The following is a 17500-nucleotide window of genomic DNA, read 5'->3' as shown; positions in this document are numbered from 1 at the left end:
CCTCTCCCCCTCCCCCCTTCTTTTTCTTCACTATGTCCAACTTAATCTCTCTCTCTCTCTCTCTCTCTCTCTCTCTCTCCCTCCCTCTCCCTCTCTCTAAATTGGACCGTCAGAAACAGCAGTTACCCTTATGTCCTTCCCCTCACATTCCCCTCCTCTCTCTCTCTCTCTCTCTCTCTCTCTCTCTCTCTCTCTCTCTCTCTCTCTCTCTCTCTCTAACAAACAGATAGAAAGAGTGAGGGGAGAAAAGAGAAGGTGGTGAGGAGAAATCACACAGATGAGAGAGAGAGAGAGAGAGAGAGAGAGAGAGAGAGATGAGTGAGGGGAGATTACAAAGACCATATGGTAAAGAGGGGAGAAGAGGAGGGTGGTGATGGTAGTGGTGATGGTGCAAGGGGGAGGCGTAATGGAGAGTTATTAGGTTGGTAGTAGTAGTGGTAGTAGTAGTGGTAGTGGTGGTGGTTTAAGTAGTAATAGTGGTGGTTGTGGAGGTGGTGATTTTGTGGTTGTGGTTATTGAGATGGACGGGATTTATGGAGAGGGTGGACGCATGTTGTGGTGATAGTGGTTGTAGTTGTGGTAGTTGTGATGATGATGGTAGTGAAGGTCATGGTGATATATCTACTGTAAGCAATCTATCTATCTCGACATTCATACAGGTCTGTTTATATTTCTTGATTTTCTCCCGGTTCTTTCTAAATATCTATCTAGACCAGTCTCTCTACATTGGTCGATTTATCTTTTCAGTTCATACAAACTTCATTATAATAGATAGATAAAATTACTCTTCAGCACTATATTTGTCTGAACATCCGTATCTGTATCTATCTATCTGTGTATCCATCTATCTACAAGTCCCTCTCTCTCCCCTCACTGGCCAAATTCCTTTTCCCCTCTCAGACCCCTGTGGCTGTCCCCTCACTTAGAGAAACGTCAGCTGGTGCTCTCTCTCTCTCTCTCTCTCTCTCTCTCTCTCTCTCTCTCTCTCTCTCTCTCGTTTTTATTGCTATTTGTGTCTTCCTGTTTTATTTAACCATCATCATCATCGTCATCAACATAATCATCATCATCATCATCGTCATCAACATCATCATCATCATCATCAGGCTTCTCTTCGTCATTACACATTCCTTGTCAGTTTCCTTGTCATTTCCCTCCCTCTCTCCCTTCCTCCCTTCATTTCTCCGATCGCGCCCCCCAGTCTTAACCCTCCTCTCCTTCACCCTTTGCACGCCTTCCTATTTTTTCGGTCCCCTTTCCCAGCCCTTTCCTACCTCCCCCCTCCCTTCACCTCCTCCGACCCCCCTCACAGCTTGTACTAGCCCTGTGTGTGCTCTTCCCCCTCTCCATCCCATACACAACCCCCACCAAAAACCCCTACACTCACTCTTCCCCCCTCACAGCCCTTACACCTCCCTGCAGTCTCCCCCATCCCTCCTTTCTATCCACCTATCCACAAACTTTCTCTCTCCCCCTCCCCTCTCCGCCTCCACCTCTCCCTCCCCCCTCCAACCTTAACCTCCTCCCTTCAGCCTACAGACCCCCTCCAATTTCTCACTCTGCTCCTCCAATTCCCCTTTTAACCCCCTCCGTCCTGTCACCCATCCCCACCTCCCGTTCCAGCCTACTCTTCTCCCCTCGAGCATACAGACCCCCTCCAATCACTCATTCTCCCCTCCAGTTCCCCTCTTAACCCCTCCAGTCCCTTATTGTCCCCTCTTCACCCCCTTACCCGCCCCCCTCCACCCCCATCACCCCCAAACTCACTCCCCCCCTCGAGTTCCAATCCTTTGTTTACATCTGGAATTCCGAGTTCGCCCGAGAGCATTTTTTCGGTCCTGGCCAAATTTATCCCAACCTGTTCAATTTTGACCTCGTCCCCCTCCTTCCACATCAATATTTTTCTTTTGTTTTCATTTTTTGCGCCTTTTTTATGCTTGTTTTCTTGTCATGTTAGTTTTTTTCTTGATTGGATGTGTTTTTCAATGTGAATGTGGTCGAATGTGGCCCGGTTATGTGAGGGAGTCGATGTCGAAGTCAGCGTCATCTTCAGGGATCCGGACATGCCCTCCGCCCGCACGTGCTGGTGTTCTCATAGGAGCCTGAGAGAGAGAGAGAGAGAGAGAGAGAGAGAGAGAGAGAGAGGATGCTGAGAATGGTGGATGTTTCAGGTGGGGAGAGAGAGAGAGGAGGGGGGATGCTGTGAGAATGGTGGATGTTTGTGGTGGAAGCTTGAGGTGAAAGAGAGAGAGGGAATCTGGAAATTCTTGCTATTTTGATTTTATACCCATTTTTCCTCATATATATATATTTAAATCACATTACAAGATTTATTTTACATTTATGGACTCTCTTATCAAATTAATATTGCTGTTATTTTGTTAGACTAATAATTCCTGGACTTTTTATTTTTTCATTTAATATCTCCGTCTTCATTGCCTTTATTTTGGCTGATATAATTCTGTTCAGCTTTATTTTTTGTTATTCTGGGTTTCATCATCATCATCATCATCATCATCATCATCATTCATCACATTCCAGTCCTACTACACATCAGTAAATCAATTCTGTTTTGTCATCATCATCATCATCATCATCATCATCATCATTACATTCCAGTCCTATTTTCTGTCAGTAAATATATTCTCTCCATCATCATCATCATCATCATCATCATCATCATCATCATCATCATCATCACCAACAAAACGATAAAATGGGGGACTCAAGCAAAACACACCTTTCTGTTTTGTAAAAGATTTTATTATCAACAGACTAACAATAAAAAACTATATCATTATCAAACAATTATATGTACATGAGAAAAATATAATCGATAAGCCACAACTGATAAGAAACGGAAGGATGGGGAGGAAGGACTGATAAGGAGGGGAGATGGGGCAGCGACCGAGAGAGAGAGAGGGGGTGGGAGGGGATTGTCTTTGTTTTAGTTTTGACTATTATGATTATTATTATTATTTTTGCTGTTTTCCTCACAGCCAGATTCTGCCTAACCATTCTGTTGTAGGTTAGGTTGGATTGGGTTAGATTAGGCTTGGTCAGGTTAGGAGAGGATAGGATGGATTAGGTTGGGTAGTTTAGGCTGTTAGATTAGGTTGGGTTGTAAGGTTAGGTTAAGTTAGGTTGGGTTGGGCTTAGCGTTAGGATAGGTTAGCTTAGGTTGAGTTAGACTAGAATAAGTTAGCTTGGGTAGGATGCGTAAAGAGAAGTATGGGATACGGTAGAATCAGTCAGGGCAAATATATTTAATCAGTAAAGCCGTGAATAAAACAGCCGTGAAGAATGACCAACTGTACAGTTTAAGGAATCGAATATCCCTCTCTCGGTCGCTGTCTGGCAAAACAAGTGACTATCAATCCTCCGGCCTCGCTCATAATCCCATAAAGTATTGTCTTCGATCCTCTAACCCAGTCTGAATTGTAGGGTTCTTGATGCTCATATGTTTTCTGGAACTGGAAGCCCTAAGTCTTTCCTCTCGGGAGTGGGTTATTGTGATTTTGAGAGGTAGCTCGTTGTGTTTTGTGAACCTTATGGCAGAAATTAAAACAACCTTTAATCTGAGCCGTGGGTGAGAAACTTGAACAAACGTTCTTTGCTTTGTGGACCTTAAAACAAAATAAATATGATAGAAACTGAACAGTGAATTTGGATTGTGGACCTTATAAAAAAAAATTAATATATGAATAACCCTGAATGATATATTGAGCATTTGAACGATAACAATTCAGAAATAATTACCCTGCATTAAATGTGGAAACTGTCTACATTGTTTTCTAAACTATGCAAAAAATATATTAATATATAACAAATCTCGCATTCCTAATCCATTTCTAAAATATACTGAGATCTGAGAGTCATTTTCGTGATAAACAGAATATTTTAAAGATTTTTGGGAAGAGTATCATTTGAGAGAATGAGACAGCGAGGCAGGAATATAGTCGCTTAATTTGCCAAACTCGTATTTTTAAAACTCGGGACAAGGCATCACCTCTTTTTTACCCTTTTCAGTATGATGACATTTCAGTATTTTTTCCACCTCCGCATTATTTTATTGAACCTTGGAAGGATGTCGAGTTAGGAAAGGTATACTGAAAGCTGTGTCTAACTGCTCCAGGTTGGGAAGCCTCTCTAAAGTTGAATTAAATGGCCTGGAGGTAGTAAAAAGAAAACATAAAATGCAATCATTAGAAAGGGTAAAGGATGAACACTTCCATACATTAGTTTCTTCATTAACAGTCACCATAGGAGTCTACAGTAGTAAAATGATTCACATTTAGTGCCTGAACAGATATCAGACTCCATCACTTGCTAATAGGCTATATGTTCATCTTTTATACTCTTCTGGCATTGAATTCACGGATTTTGATTCACTTACAAATGAATATTCAATCCCCTGTCATATTTAAGATTAATTTTGCAGGAAAGACAAGGAAAACAGGGTACAAAATCTTCCCAGGTCTCTCCTTCTTCCTGTATAAACATATCTTGGTTATGAAAGGAAGATTTGATAACATTTGCTGTGATATCCAGCAGTGATGCCAAGTTGTAAACATACGATCCCCATCTCCGTACATCTTGTTGTCGTTGTTGGAAGCTTTATACCGGTGTGCTTAACGAGGCCTTTCACTTCAGATTTGTTAGGCTATGTACAGTGTCAGCATCACCGTATTAATGAACAGCACCGTAAAATTTGTATGAGCTTGAACAAATAAGGGCGATTGTGAGCAGGTAGTTATTCTCTTTCACACCAGCTGGGTTGTATGGGAACTTTATTTTTTAACTTTAACACAGCCTTGACTGGATTTGACACTGGCTCGGGAAGTAAAGTGACAGGCTTTTGATGGATTGATAATGTGACCTGTTGACATATCGATACAGTGACTCATTGACAATTTACCAAGTTTGCCCGTGAACCAATCAGATGGGTGACTTACTGATCGATCAACTGAGTGACCAAATGACAGACTGACAGATTAACAAGCTCGCCCATTCATTGATTAACATGGTGATTCATCTTCTGACATGGTATCTCACTGATCGATCAACAGATTAACCCACTGATCAGTTGACAGGGTAATCCATTGATATGAACTGTTATCAGATCAAGATGGTGACCAGTGAACAATTAATCCACTGAACTGACAGATTAACAAGGTATTTTATGGACAGATTAACCCTTTCACTATCATGGTGTCTTTTTTTTTTTCTTTTGCCACATATGTAGTTTTAAACATAGGAAAGTCTTGCAGTGCTAAATGGGTTAATAAAGGCTGTATCAAACCCTTTAGTTCAAAAATTCTCTTGACTGAATTTAATTATCAGAAGGTAGCAAATCAAAAATATAAATGACATCATCATAGTGAAGGAATTAACAGAGCTGACCCACTGACAAACTGACAGGACATTGACGATAAAAAGGGCCAATGAGACGGATGCGGCAACTGATGTGGACGGGTGGTGTGTTTCTCGATGGCGGGCGTACATATCACAATTTCGCGAAGACAGTGGCGAGAAGTCCTGTTATTTATCAGATAAGACAGGGTGTTCGCCTGTCCCACATTATCATACAGGGTGGTCCATACTATGCATATCTCTTCTCCTCTTTGCTAATGGATTCCCATGTATTGCTGGGACCTTTTTGTTGTTGATAGTGCCAACATTTTTAAATTCATTGACAGCATGGGTTATTACTGGATTCATGAAGCAGCCAAAATGTCTGTGCTCTTCACACAATCAGACTGAGCCATCCATGCGATGTATAAGACAAGGGCGCAAAGTGTGGATCACCCTGTATTTTTTTTCCTTTATATATAGAATATTAAATGCGGGAAGTTGGTGTGAGCGGCTGGGCAGGGTGGGACTCACTGCCTCCACCCCACAAGACACGAAACACCTACGCAGCTGCACAAATGGCGCTGAACTTATTTAGAAAAAAAGAGCTTTGCTCCTCACTTTGGGACTAGAATGAAAAATCTATTAAAATATCAATTGTCTTTTGGAATTGTAGATAGACTATACTTTGTCACTGGGTAGGTTTCTGTACAAAGTCTTTAATCACAAAATAAATATGCGAGTCGATACTCGGTGGGACTAAGATCATTCATTGCATAGAGTTCTGGTCCACTTGTTTCTATACAACACCGGTGCTACGTAGGGGTTGGGGAGTCAAGGGGCAACTGGGGTCAGGAACACAGGATGAAAGGTCACTAGCAGAGTCACTAGAGACGAGGTGGGACATCACAGGGAGCAGATGACAGGCAGGCATGAAATGGAGCAAAAGGGAGACTATGAAAGCTTAAGACCTGATCTGTAATATTTCAGCTGTTGTTTTCTGTTGGCAGTAGCTGAAATGCTGAGTATCCTCTTAACTAATCACAGTTTCCCTTTACTACCAGTTCATTCCTGCTTGTTGTAAAACCAGGAGAGGATTGTATCACTCGTCCCTTTTCTTCTTTGCTTTACCTTCCACCTGTATGGTCCTGGTAGTGAGATCGACACACTCACTGAAGGAAGGCTCAGTTCCACCCTCACTGTAGTCATAGCCAGCCAGTCTGGAGAGTGAGAGGATATACGAGCACGCTATTCTCAACACAGACAACTTGGACAGCTTCTGGTTGTGGCTGTAGGCAGGGACTGACGTGCGCAGCTTTTCAAATGCCGCGCTGATGGTGTGCACACGATTTCTTTCCCTGGCGTTTGCCTCGATGCGTCTCTCACGGGTCATGTTCTTGTAATTGCGTTGCTTGTGCTTGTTGGGTTGCAGGAGTGAGTGGATAGTTTCATCATCATCACCCACACCTGGTTCAGTCGGCCCACTTGCTGTCCCAGCTTCTTCCAGATCACGCGCCTCTCGGTTTGCACTCTCAGACGATATCAGAGATTCTACACTGAGGAACTTTGAAGCTGCCTTGCCTGCCTTGCGCACCACACTGACCTCCGTGCCTCGCCCTGTTTGTTGTGGCTGCGGTTGTGGGTGTGGGTGGTGGCGGGTGTGTGGTAGTGAGTGTGGGTGTGGGTGTGGGTGTGGGGGGACAGGGGTAGGGGGGTCAGGGGGTGCCGATACCCGTGTCACCAGAGGCAAAGGCAGGTCCTCCCTCGCCATGCGCTCCTCGACAGGAGACCGTGCCTCTGGGGGAGACTTGGGTGGGGGTGAGGCTGGGTGGAGGTGTGGGTGTAGAGGCGGTCGGTGGAGGGGGTAGTGAGGGGGCAGCAGCATAGGGTATGGGTGTGGTGTCAGTCCAGGGGCCAAGCCAGGCCAACCAAGCGGTGCAACAACACGAGGATACCCCCATTGAGCAGCCACAGGGGGCCAGGCAGAGGGCAGCAACAGGTGTGGGAAAGTACCCATGGGGGGTCGAGCCAGGTGCCCCAGGAAGGAGTGGTGGGCAAGGAGTGGTGGGGCTCCCGGTGAGGGCGAGGATGGGGCACTCTTGTCCCCAACATCAGAATGGGAATCGGTTCGTGGCGCCTTGGCCAGTCTGGGTGGGTCTGGGCTGTGGGGCCGCTTTGCCCCGGCATCGTGGCATAATCGCCGAGGCTCAGCTGGTTTGCGGCGACTGCGGGCTGCGGCGCGGGTCCCGGGGGAGAGCGGCGCCGCCCCCATAGGGGCCTCCAGCGGGCTAGCTGGTGGACTGGGGGGACTTACTGCTCCCGGGGAGGCCCGTGCAGCGTACTCTTGCCGCAGTGCTGCGTAATGCTTGCGGAATTTGTGGAACTTGTGGTGATGCGAGGGCGAGGGGGGGCGAGGGGCGCTGATGGGGGCTCTGATGGGCTTGACGGGTACCTCCACACTGTCTTCGGAGGCGTCGGTCGGGGAGTGGTCGTCCTCGCTCAGAAAGTCGTCGCGCGGCCCACCCACCTCCACCTCCTCCTCCATGCTCCTGCAGAAAGAATAAAAAGTATAATTATGATCAACATCATCACACCGTTATATATATACTGTATCATCATTCCCCAGTCTTTTATTACTTCTGACTGTTTAATTATCAACAGATCTGTTCAAACTCCATTTCATCACCATTTTTATTATTAACCCATCTGTTATAATTACTGTTTTATCATCATCATCATCATCATCATCACTATCAGCAGCAGTAGCAGCAAAGTTCCCATCACCACCACCATCATCATCATCATCATCATCATCATCATCATCATCATCATCATCATCATTATCCAGACATGAACCGAAATGGATGATTTAAACAAGCACACTGTTTTTCCTGTTCATTCCTTTTCTCATTATGTTTTTTCCCCTTTCTGTCTGTTTTCCTAATATATATATCCTTTTTCTTTCCCAGGTATGTCTGAGGTGCCTAAGCTGATGGTTGGGTGAGTACATGCATTACCAATTTTTTGTCATGCAAAGCTCATTCCCTCTAATTCATCATGCAACTTCATTCCGTCGTATTATCTCACAGATCATAAGGCCGTTCAGGTATAACTCAAAGCGTGACTAGGTGAGCGAATACCCAATATTTTAGGCCAATTTCCGGAGCGTATGGTTGCAAAGAACATGCCCGACTTTTCCGTAGCGTTGCTGACCACACGGTGTAATGTGGATGCGGTCTACATCTAAAAAATCACAGGTGTTCTATTCATGATCATAAAAAGAATAAATAAAAAAAAAACAGGCGCTTTCTTTCCAGCACTCCAGTTTAATCATACAGTTCTGAGTTGGCGCCGACCACGAAACCATGAGACAGGAATCCATTTAGCTTTTGAAGTTAAAATAGGAACCGGGATTATGAAGTGACAGTTGCGTGTCGTAGTCTAAGGGGGAATTATTATTATTATTATTTTTTCATTATTTTCACATGGACGTCTCAATTCAGTTCAGATATTGCACCATCTGCGGAAACAAGAATTTGAATATAACAGCTCTTGACCGATTGCGTTATTTTATTCTTTTTTACTACCAGACAAAAAGCAAATACTGTTAAATCAATGAATTCTATTTCTCACCCCCACCCCCCCAGGTCAAGAAGTTGCGTGTGAACTTTATGGAAACCCCAGACGTTTGCAGGAATAAAGTAAAATAGCGACATCATAGCGAAGGTTGCTAAGAATAAACTGAAAGACGCGAGGGACTGGGCGGCAGCAGCGGGTGTGAACAGATGGCCGAGTGTCGTTTGTTTGCGTAGCTGATATTAACACACTCTGGCTCCTATGACTCACTCCCAGCTGAATAAAATCGTCTGGTATTAGCTGAAAGAAAATACTAGAGTTGTTCCGACCTTTAGAGGGTTAACGGTGACAGTATTAACACTCTCAGACTCATACTTTGTTGAATAAAATCGTCTGTCGTGAAGAATATAGTGAATGACGTAAAGGGAGAGAGAGAGCAGCGGGAGGGAACAGATGGCTGGCTGTGCTTTGTTTGTTTAGCTAGAGCACTTACTAACAAACACAGCACGCTTCTGCCTTACCCCTCCCCCTGCCTCACCCCTCTGCCTCACCCTTGCTTTACCCTTGCCTAACCCCGACATGACCTAAATCGCCCCTGCATTACCCTTGTCTCACCCCTAAACACCCCTACCACACCCCTGCACGTCCTTACCTACCCCTGCCTCATCCTAATACGACCTCCTTTACCACCTCCCTCACCTCTGCGTTTCTACCTCACCCCTCCTGGTCTCGTCTTACATTCTGTTCCTAACTCCCTTTTCACTCTACACCCCTTGCTTCCCCGCCCCCTCCCCCGCCTCACCCGTTTCACTCATACTTCACTTTGAATTCACCCATGCTTCACCTTGTCTCAACTTTGCTTCATCTAGCACATCCTGCCTCACCCTTCACTTCGTCACCCTCCATCCTGTTTCACCATCTAGCCTTTCTCATCCTCTATACAGTTTCACCTTCCACCCTTCCTCACCCTTCGCTGTGGAACTAAGTAAGGGAAATTAAACTCTGAATGCTGGAAGGAGGAGGGGAAAGAAAGGAGGGGAGACAGAGGAAGGAAATGACAAGGAAGAAAAGGGGACAGATATGAAGGAAAGAAAGGGGGAGAGGGAAAGGGAAGAGGAGGATATAACAAGGAAGAAAAGGAAAAGGGAGAGAAAAATGAGAAGTGATGGCAGGAAAAAGGGGGAAAGTAGAAAGAGAGAGACAGAAACGTGAAGGAAGAAAAGCAATGAGGAGGAAATGAAAACGAGAAGGAAGAAGGGAGGAATAAGAGGAGGGGGAAAAAAAAAAAGTTATTTTGCCAGGTGACTCCACAAAACCATGTCCTCCGTCCGACTCGTGGCGTGACGGATTCCCAAGACGCCACTCAAGGATGCGACAAGAAGGGAACGTCTTGGGGTCCGACAGGAAGGGGACGTCCCCGAGTTTGTTCAGAGAAGAGACATAGGCGCGAAAGGATCTAATTTTGTAAGATTTCCGACAGAAGGATGAGAATGGCCCCACGGACTATTGATGTCAGAGGATCAAAGTAGGAAATGATGTGTAAGATCCGACATAAAAAGAATGTAGGTTCAAGAGAGGGGAACATCCTTGAGATCCGACAAAAAAGGGATGTCCCCGAGTGTGTTCAGAGAGGAGAGATATTAGGGACCCAGCTAGATGATATGAAAAGATCTAACTTGGAAGGATTTAACAAGACACACTCATATGATCCACAGGAAAGAAGCGTGAGAGAATTACCCGAAAGAAGTGAACGAGAAAATGCACACGAAAGAAGCATGGGAGAATTTATCATGCATGTCTGTAGCTCTGACTTGAGAGAGACATTCAAGGGATCTAAGAAAATGCGGACATCATCGAATTTACTCAACGGAGATAATTATGAATCCGACGAGAGGTGGATTTCGAAGGATCTCACTTGTGCGATTTCTGTCAAGGGAGGGATCACATGAGGGAGAGGTCTGGCAGGACAAACATCATGAGTGATCCGGCATAAGGAAGTGCAATAATCTGACATGAAAAAAAAGAAAAATCAGACAAGATGAGCCCATCCTGACGTCCGACCAGAAGGGAGCGTCTATGAGATTATTTAGAAGGGAAAAGTCTACGGATCCGAAAAAAAAAAAAAACAACGGTAAAGGATCAGTTTGTAGGATTCCAGATAAGAAAAATGACCAACAAACGGATAGACCGAGAGGCTGACTGAACGACCGAAACAGGAAGAGTAGTACACTTAAACACAAGATTATCCAGTAGACAGAGACAGAGACCGTAAGAGCGACCGTCATCTGAGAGAAGATTGTGACAGAGAAAAGGCGACATGGAAACGACTTGAAGCGCCATGACCAAACGTGAAAGTAACTCGTGCATTGAGGTACAGATAGACATAGATAGATGGGTAGATAGACGGACAGAGAGAGGGAGTAATTGGTTTTAGTGAGGCTATCTGACTTAGGTACTTTAATGAATCCTCTTCCTTTAGTCAGATAAAGTGATAAATTTCTCTCTCTCTCTCTCTCTCTCTCTCTCTCTCTCACTCAAGCACCCAGACTCACGCAAACAGGAGAACAGGGACTTTGTATGCATAAAATGGGATGCCTATTGCTTGCATACACGCACACATTTTGAGTTACGCACATTGTATACTTTTATATTAGGTCCCACGCATGCATGTATACTGTATGTATGCATGTACGTATGTATGAATGAATATGTCGGACGGTACACATGGCCTGTAATGAATATTCACACAAAAACATTAGAAAATTTACACACACACACACACACACACACACACACACACACACACACACACACACACACACACACACACACACACTATACTGAAAGGCAAAGGAAGTACACAGTAAGAAACCGAAACAGCTAAGTTTCACGCACGCACACACGCACTCATTCCTTCAACGCTTCCGCTCACTTACACAGGCACGCACTCGCACGCAATCTCACGCACGCAGCCACACGCACATGCCAGTTTACTGCTACATGTCATGTTTTCCCATACATAAATACACACACACACACACACACACACAAACTCGGATATAACGTACATTATCAGAGCAGGTACCGGTGGAGAGAGAGAGAGAGAGAGAGAGAGAGAGACGGACACAGACACAAAGAAAGAATCACAGAGTAGAAGAAAAAAAAAACAAAGAAGACAGTGCACTGTAAAGGTTCATCATTCTCTCTCTCTCTCTCTCTCTCTCTCTCTCTCTCCGTTATGTCATATTGTCTTCCGGGAACCAGTCCAGTTTTAGAATCATTCGGATTTACGGTCTCTCTCTCTCTCTCTCTCTCTCTCTCCCCCCCCCTTTTTACCATTTCCAGCTTTCTTCACTTCTGCTTTCTCTTTTCCCTCCTCCTCCTCCTCCTCCTCCTCCAGTAAATTTCTTATCTAAATTTAATCTCTACTATGCAATTACGAAATCCATTAAGCCGAAAATCACAATGGGTAATGGGCAAAAATCACCCATCAAGCCACTTAATTAAAGGTCAGTTTTCTGAATAACATAATTGAGCTCCTAGCACTTTTTCCTGAGCGATTTATTTTTCCCTATTTCACCTTGAAATTCTCTTGGTTTATGTCTGTTTAATATCGACCCACTTTTATTATTTTGCATTAATGTTATATTGTACGAATGAATGAGGGAAACTGTATAGAATGAATCGCTAAGGAGGATGTTTTACGAAATGTCAGATAAATGAATAAGGGCACTCAGAACACAGCCCGAAAACCTATACCTAAAGCTGTTCATAAATTCGCAAGTTCGAGCCCCGGTTATCACTCGCGTTGTCGATAGGTGGGTGTGTAATTATGAGGCGAGCCAGCCACCACAACTACCACAATCACTACAACCACAACTACCACCATTAGGGGTAATCTTAGCAACCACTTTCCTGATCATTGAACTGTGAAGAATTGTAGGCATTGGTGGTGTAGAGGGCGCCTTCACGTGGTGGCACCGATATGACGACGGTGGAGCTGCCCGACAATTAGAGAGAGAGAGAGAGGGGTGGTTCTTAGTCTCCCCAGATTACTATTACTGTACTACCACCAATACTACTACTACTGCTACTACTATTACTACTACTACTAGCACCACCACCACCACGACTACCACCATCGAGCACGTAGGGTCGTGGGAGAGTCACTGGTGTGTAATATTTACTCTCTCACAGCCTAGCCTCGTCCTGCATTCTCTCTCTCTCTCTCTCTCTCTCTCTCTCTCTCTCTCTCTCTCTCTCTCTCAGGAAAAAAGAAGAAAATGAGGGATAAACAGGAGGAACAGAAGGAAAAAAAAAGTTAAGATAATGAACTGATAAGAACAAGAACAGAATATTTCGAATCAACCCATGAGTCAAAATTTCACCACAAGAGAAGCTAAAATCCAAAAAAATCAGCTTCGAAAATCAGTATACGAAAAAATCCAGAAACAGACACAAATTCCCATCTTTTCATACGAGCGAGCAAAGGCAAAAAATCGGTGAGAATGACGTGAGGAGTTGCTAGGAATTGTGTGTCAGGAAGCTTCTTTGAAAATGCTTAGTCAAGTTTTCAAAGCAAGCTGGGTTTCTTCTCTCGGTTTCTGATAGACGGAGGCTGTGTTTGTTTTTTCTTGGTCTCTGCATAGGCTCGGTGGTTCGATCCTTAAGTCCATTTGTCTGTCTGATCACGCCTTATCTTATTTTATATTGTGTCGTAGTCTATCCTTTCCTTTCCTATTTTATTCTAATTTCTCCTCTTCCTTTCTAACTCAGTCTTATCTACATGATCTAACCTCATCAGTCCTATCCTAACCTCATCAGTCCTGTCCTAATCTCATCAGTTCTATCCTAAACTCATCAATCCTATCCTAACCTCAACTAACCTCTCTTCTCGTATCTTAACCTATCCAGACCTAACACACACACACACACACACACACACACACACACACACACACACACACACACACACACACACACACACACACACACACACACACACACACACACACACACGACACCACCCAAACTCAGCAACCAGCGGAATTCGAGGCCTTGTGTTGTAATGGCCGTAAGTGCCGGCAAAGCTTGTGAAACCGGCTGGCAATAACCGCAGGAGTCTCATTTAGCCGAGAGAGAGAGAGAGAGAGAGAGAGAGAGAGGGGGGGAGGGAGAGAGAGAGAGAGAGAGAATGCCTGCTGAAGTAGTGAGCGAGATAATATCAACGAAAGAATTTTAACTGTGAGAAATCATATATGCCCATTTATCTGTGTCATATCTAATATGTCAGTCTATTGGCCATCGGTACTTCCCTCCCTACTCATTAACGACCCCCTTCCTCCTGTGTTAACCTTGTCTTATACCGTACCTCCCCAGCTACTGTAGTTTTCAGTCTTTCTCCTCTTATATCCTCCTCTTCTTTCCTATCCAGTATATTTCTTCTCTTGTCCTCTTTCCTCATTTTGCCTCTCCAATTTCCTCTCCTTTCTTCCTTGATTTTCCTCTTATCCTTCCCCTTTCCTCCTCTTCATTTTTCACCTTTCTTCACCATCTCACAGTCTTATTTTACCCTCTCGGTCTCCTCCTCCTCCTCCTTCAGATGCACCATTATCATAGTCTAATTTACAGCTTCATAAATTACCTTGAAACTAGTCAGAATCTCCATTATTCGCCCCAATAGTAATAAAAACGAAGAAAAAACAAACCCAAGGGAAGGTGTCACGTTAAGTTCTTGCGCGACCCGTTCTCTTTTCACGTGGATCCCGTTTTCTTCAGGGCGATGGAGGGGGAACTCGCGTAAATTGGGTAATAAATGCGATAGTGCGATATTCTTTTTTATTTCTTGTGAGATCGTTACCTTCATGATTTCTCGTCTTCCTGGTCTTTGGTGAGGTTAACTGGACTCTCTCTCTCTCTCTCTCTCTCTCTCGACCAAAAATTCTCGGGCTGTTGACAGAGGCATGGCGGCAGGTGGGAACAAGGAGGGAGAGAGAGAGAGAGACAGACAGACAGACAGACAGAATTAGAGTATGATAGAAATTTGGTGGAAGTAAATAGAAAATAATAATAAATAGGTAAATCATCAGAGAATATATCCCATTTAATATTAATATCTTTGTAAACATGAATAAGGCGTCTGGCAATAGATGGATAGATAGAGATAGATAGGCAGATAGACAGATTCTTTGTAGTAAATACGTACATAATCTTACACACACACACACACACACACACACACACACTGAGACGTCTTGTTTACACTGACTGCATATACAGACCCACACAGCTACCACAAAAACAGTCATGAATATAAATGTTCTTGTACACACACCTACAACAATAGACACACACACACACATTCTCTCTCTCTCTCTCTCTCTCTCTCTCTCTCTCTCTCTCTCTCTTGCATGACCCGTAATCTTCCAACCATCCCCTAAATCCGTCTCATGTTCCCGATCTGCACCCCTTCTTACTCCCCCTCCCCTGCTGTTCCTCCCCTCTTTTTTCTCTCCCCTAAACCCTTCTCCCCTTCTCTCTCCCTCTCCCCTCCTCTCCCCTCCCCTCCCCTCCCCTCCCCTCCCTTCACCCTCGACCTCACCCTGCCTCTGTTCACCCCCCTTCTCCCCTTCCATTTCTCTCCTCCCTCCTCTCCTCTCTCTCTTTCTCTTTCTCTCTCCGTCCCTTCCTTTCTTCCTTCCTCACCTTTCCTCCCTCTCCCCTTTCTCTCTTCTTCCCTTCCATTCCCACGCCTTTTTCCTCTCCTCTTCCTCCGCCACCCCTTTCCCCTCTTCCTCTCTCTCCCCTCTTCCTCCTCATCTTCCCTCCCTCTCCCTTTCTCCCCCTATCCCGTTTCCCCTCCTCCCCTCTTTCTCTCCCTTCCTACCTCCCCTTCCCTCCCCCTTCCTCCCTCATCCTCCCCCTCCCTCCCCCTCTTCTCATTTTACACCTGACGCCTGTGAGGGCCGAGTCGCTCCTACAAGGCGGCCCTTTGCTTACCATGGCGCCACGAGGTCGAGAGAGAGAGAGAGAGAGAAAGAGAGAGATACAGATACACAGACCTTATCTTCACTAATCCTTTAAGTCTAAAAATATACCTTGTAATACCACCTAACTTGGGACACTTGTATTCAGCTTGAGAGAGAGAGAGAGAGAGAGAGAGAGAGAGAGAGAGAGAGAGAGAGAGAGACGGGGGATCAGTGAGAAGGGGAGAGAAAGAGGGGAGGAGGATTAGAGAGAGGGATTAGAGCGAGGGGAAACCGTGAGAGGATAGATAGATAGACAAATAGATAGATAGATAGTGTACCTTGTAAATAAATAGACCGAGGACCCACACACCCTCCCACATACACCTGTTCCCACCCACACTCGCCCACACCGACCCACACCCTCCCACACCCACATTCATCCATCTACACCTTCCTGCACCCTTCCACACCCTCCCACGCCCGCCTACACCCTTCCACACCCGCCTACACCCACCCACACCCACCTGTTCCTCTCGACAGGTGTTGGCAGGGAACGCACACGAGGTGAAAATTAATAGTTGTAAATTTAAGCCAAGCAAATTAAAGTCTGCTTCATTTTGCGTGGGAGAGAGAGAGAGAGAGAGAGAGAGAGAGAGAGAGAGAGAGAGAGAACGTACACACACACAGCCAACAAACACACTGCTGCTTTTGCGCACATACTTATCAGTAGATATACTAGCTCTGCACACACACACACACACACACACACACACACACACACACACACACACACACACACACACACACACGGGGTCATTTTGCTTCACCAGTCGACCCCCCCCCCTCTCTCTCTCTCTCTCAGGGTGTACAGTGACTCACCCACACCCACCCTTCCAATTATCACAACCGTTTCATTTCTCGTCACTTGTTTTTCACTCATCTTCTTCCATTTTTCTTACCCTACATCTTACCCACCGCCTTGGGACCCTTAAGGAAATTATTTAAGGTATCTTTCCCTTATTTTAGGTCGGTTTGGCAGTTATATATATGTATTTTTTCTGTATCTTTCCTTTATTTCGTTGGACAAAAGTGGAAGTTACAGAAGCATTTTTTTAAGTTGCTATTTTCTGCTGAGAGAGAGAGAACGATATAAGTGTGTGTGGGGGAGGGAGTGTAAGGGAAGAGGAGGTTGAGGCGAAAGAGGACGGTAATAGGAAGGAAATGGAGAGGAGTATAAGAAGGAAGGAGAGAGAGAGAGAGAGATGGAAAAGAGACGAAGGGAAGACAGTGAAAACAGAAACAGGACCATGATAAGAAACAGAAGAAAAGAAAAGACAGATGATGAAGAAAAAGGAAGTGAGAGAGAGAATATAGGAGAGAGATAGGGTGTGGGGGGAAGGGGTGTGGTTTGAACTTCACCCACAACACCCCCCACACACCGTTATGACCAGGAACAGAGGGGGGGGGAGGGTGTGGTCGAGGTGGGGATAGGGGAGAAGGGAAGGAGAGGTGAGGGGAAGGGATGAGGGTGGTGGTGGTGGTGGTGGGTGTGGTTATGTTGGTATGGTTGGTTGGTAGGTAGGTAGTTTGGTAGGTAGGTATGT

The 17500-nt window shown here is 45.0% G+C and overlaps 1 protein-coding gene across 1 annotated transcript in view; it reads right to left on the bottom strand.

Moving 5' to 3' along the window:
- Positions 1-6003: 6003 nt before the first annotated feature.
- LOC145403052 (uncharacterized) overlaps positions 6004-17500 on the bottom strand; it is a 32603-nt gene continuing 21106 nt past the window's right edge. Inside the window, exon 2 of the mRNA XM_080274897.1 lies at positions 6004-7901. Coding sequence (XP_080131023.1) covers positions 6455-7901 — 1447 coding nt within the window. The 3' untranslated portion in view covers positions 6004-6454. The remainder of the gene's footprint in view (positions 7902-17500) is intronic.

The sequence above is a fragment of the Coenobita brevimanus genome, chromosome 60 (assembly GCF_032717465.1).
Source record: "Coenobita brevimanus isolate Jiangsu-jjx chromosome 60, ASM3271746v2, whole genome shotgun sequence".
Taxonomy (NCBI): Eukaryota; Metazoa; Arthropoda; class Malacostraca; order Decapoda; family Coenobitidae; genus Coenobita; species Coenobita brevimanus.
This window is presented reverse-complemented; position numbering and strand designations above follow the sequence as displayed.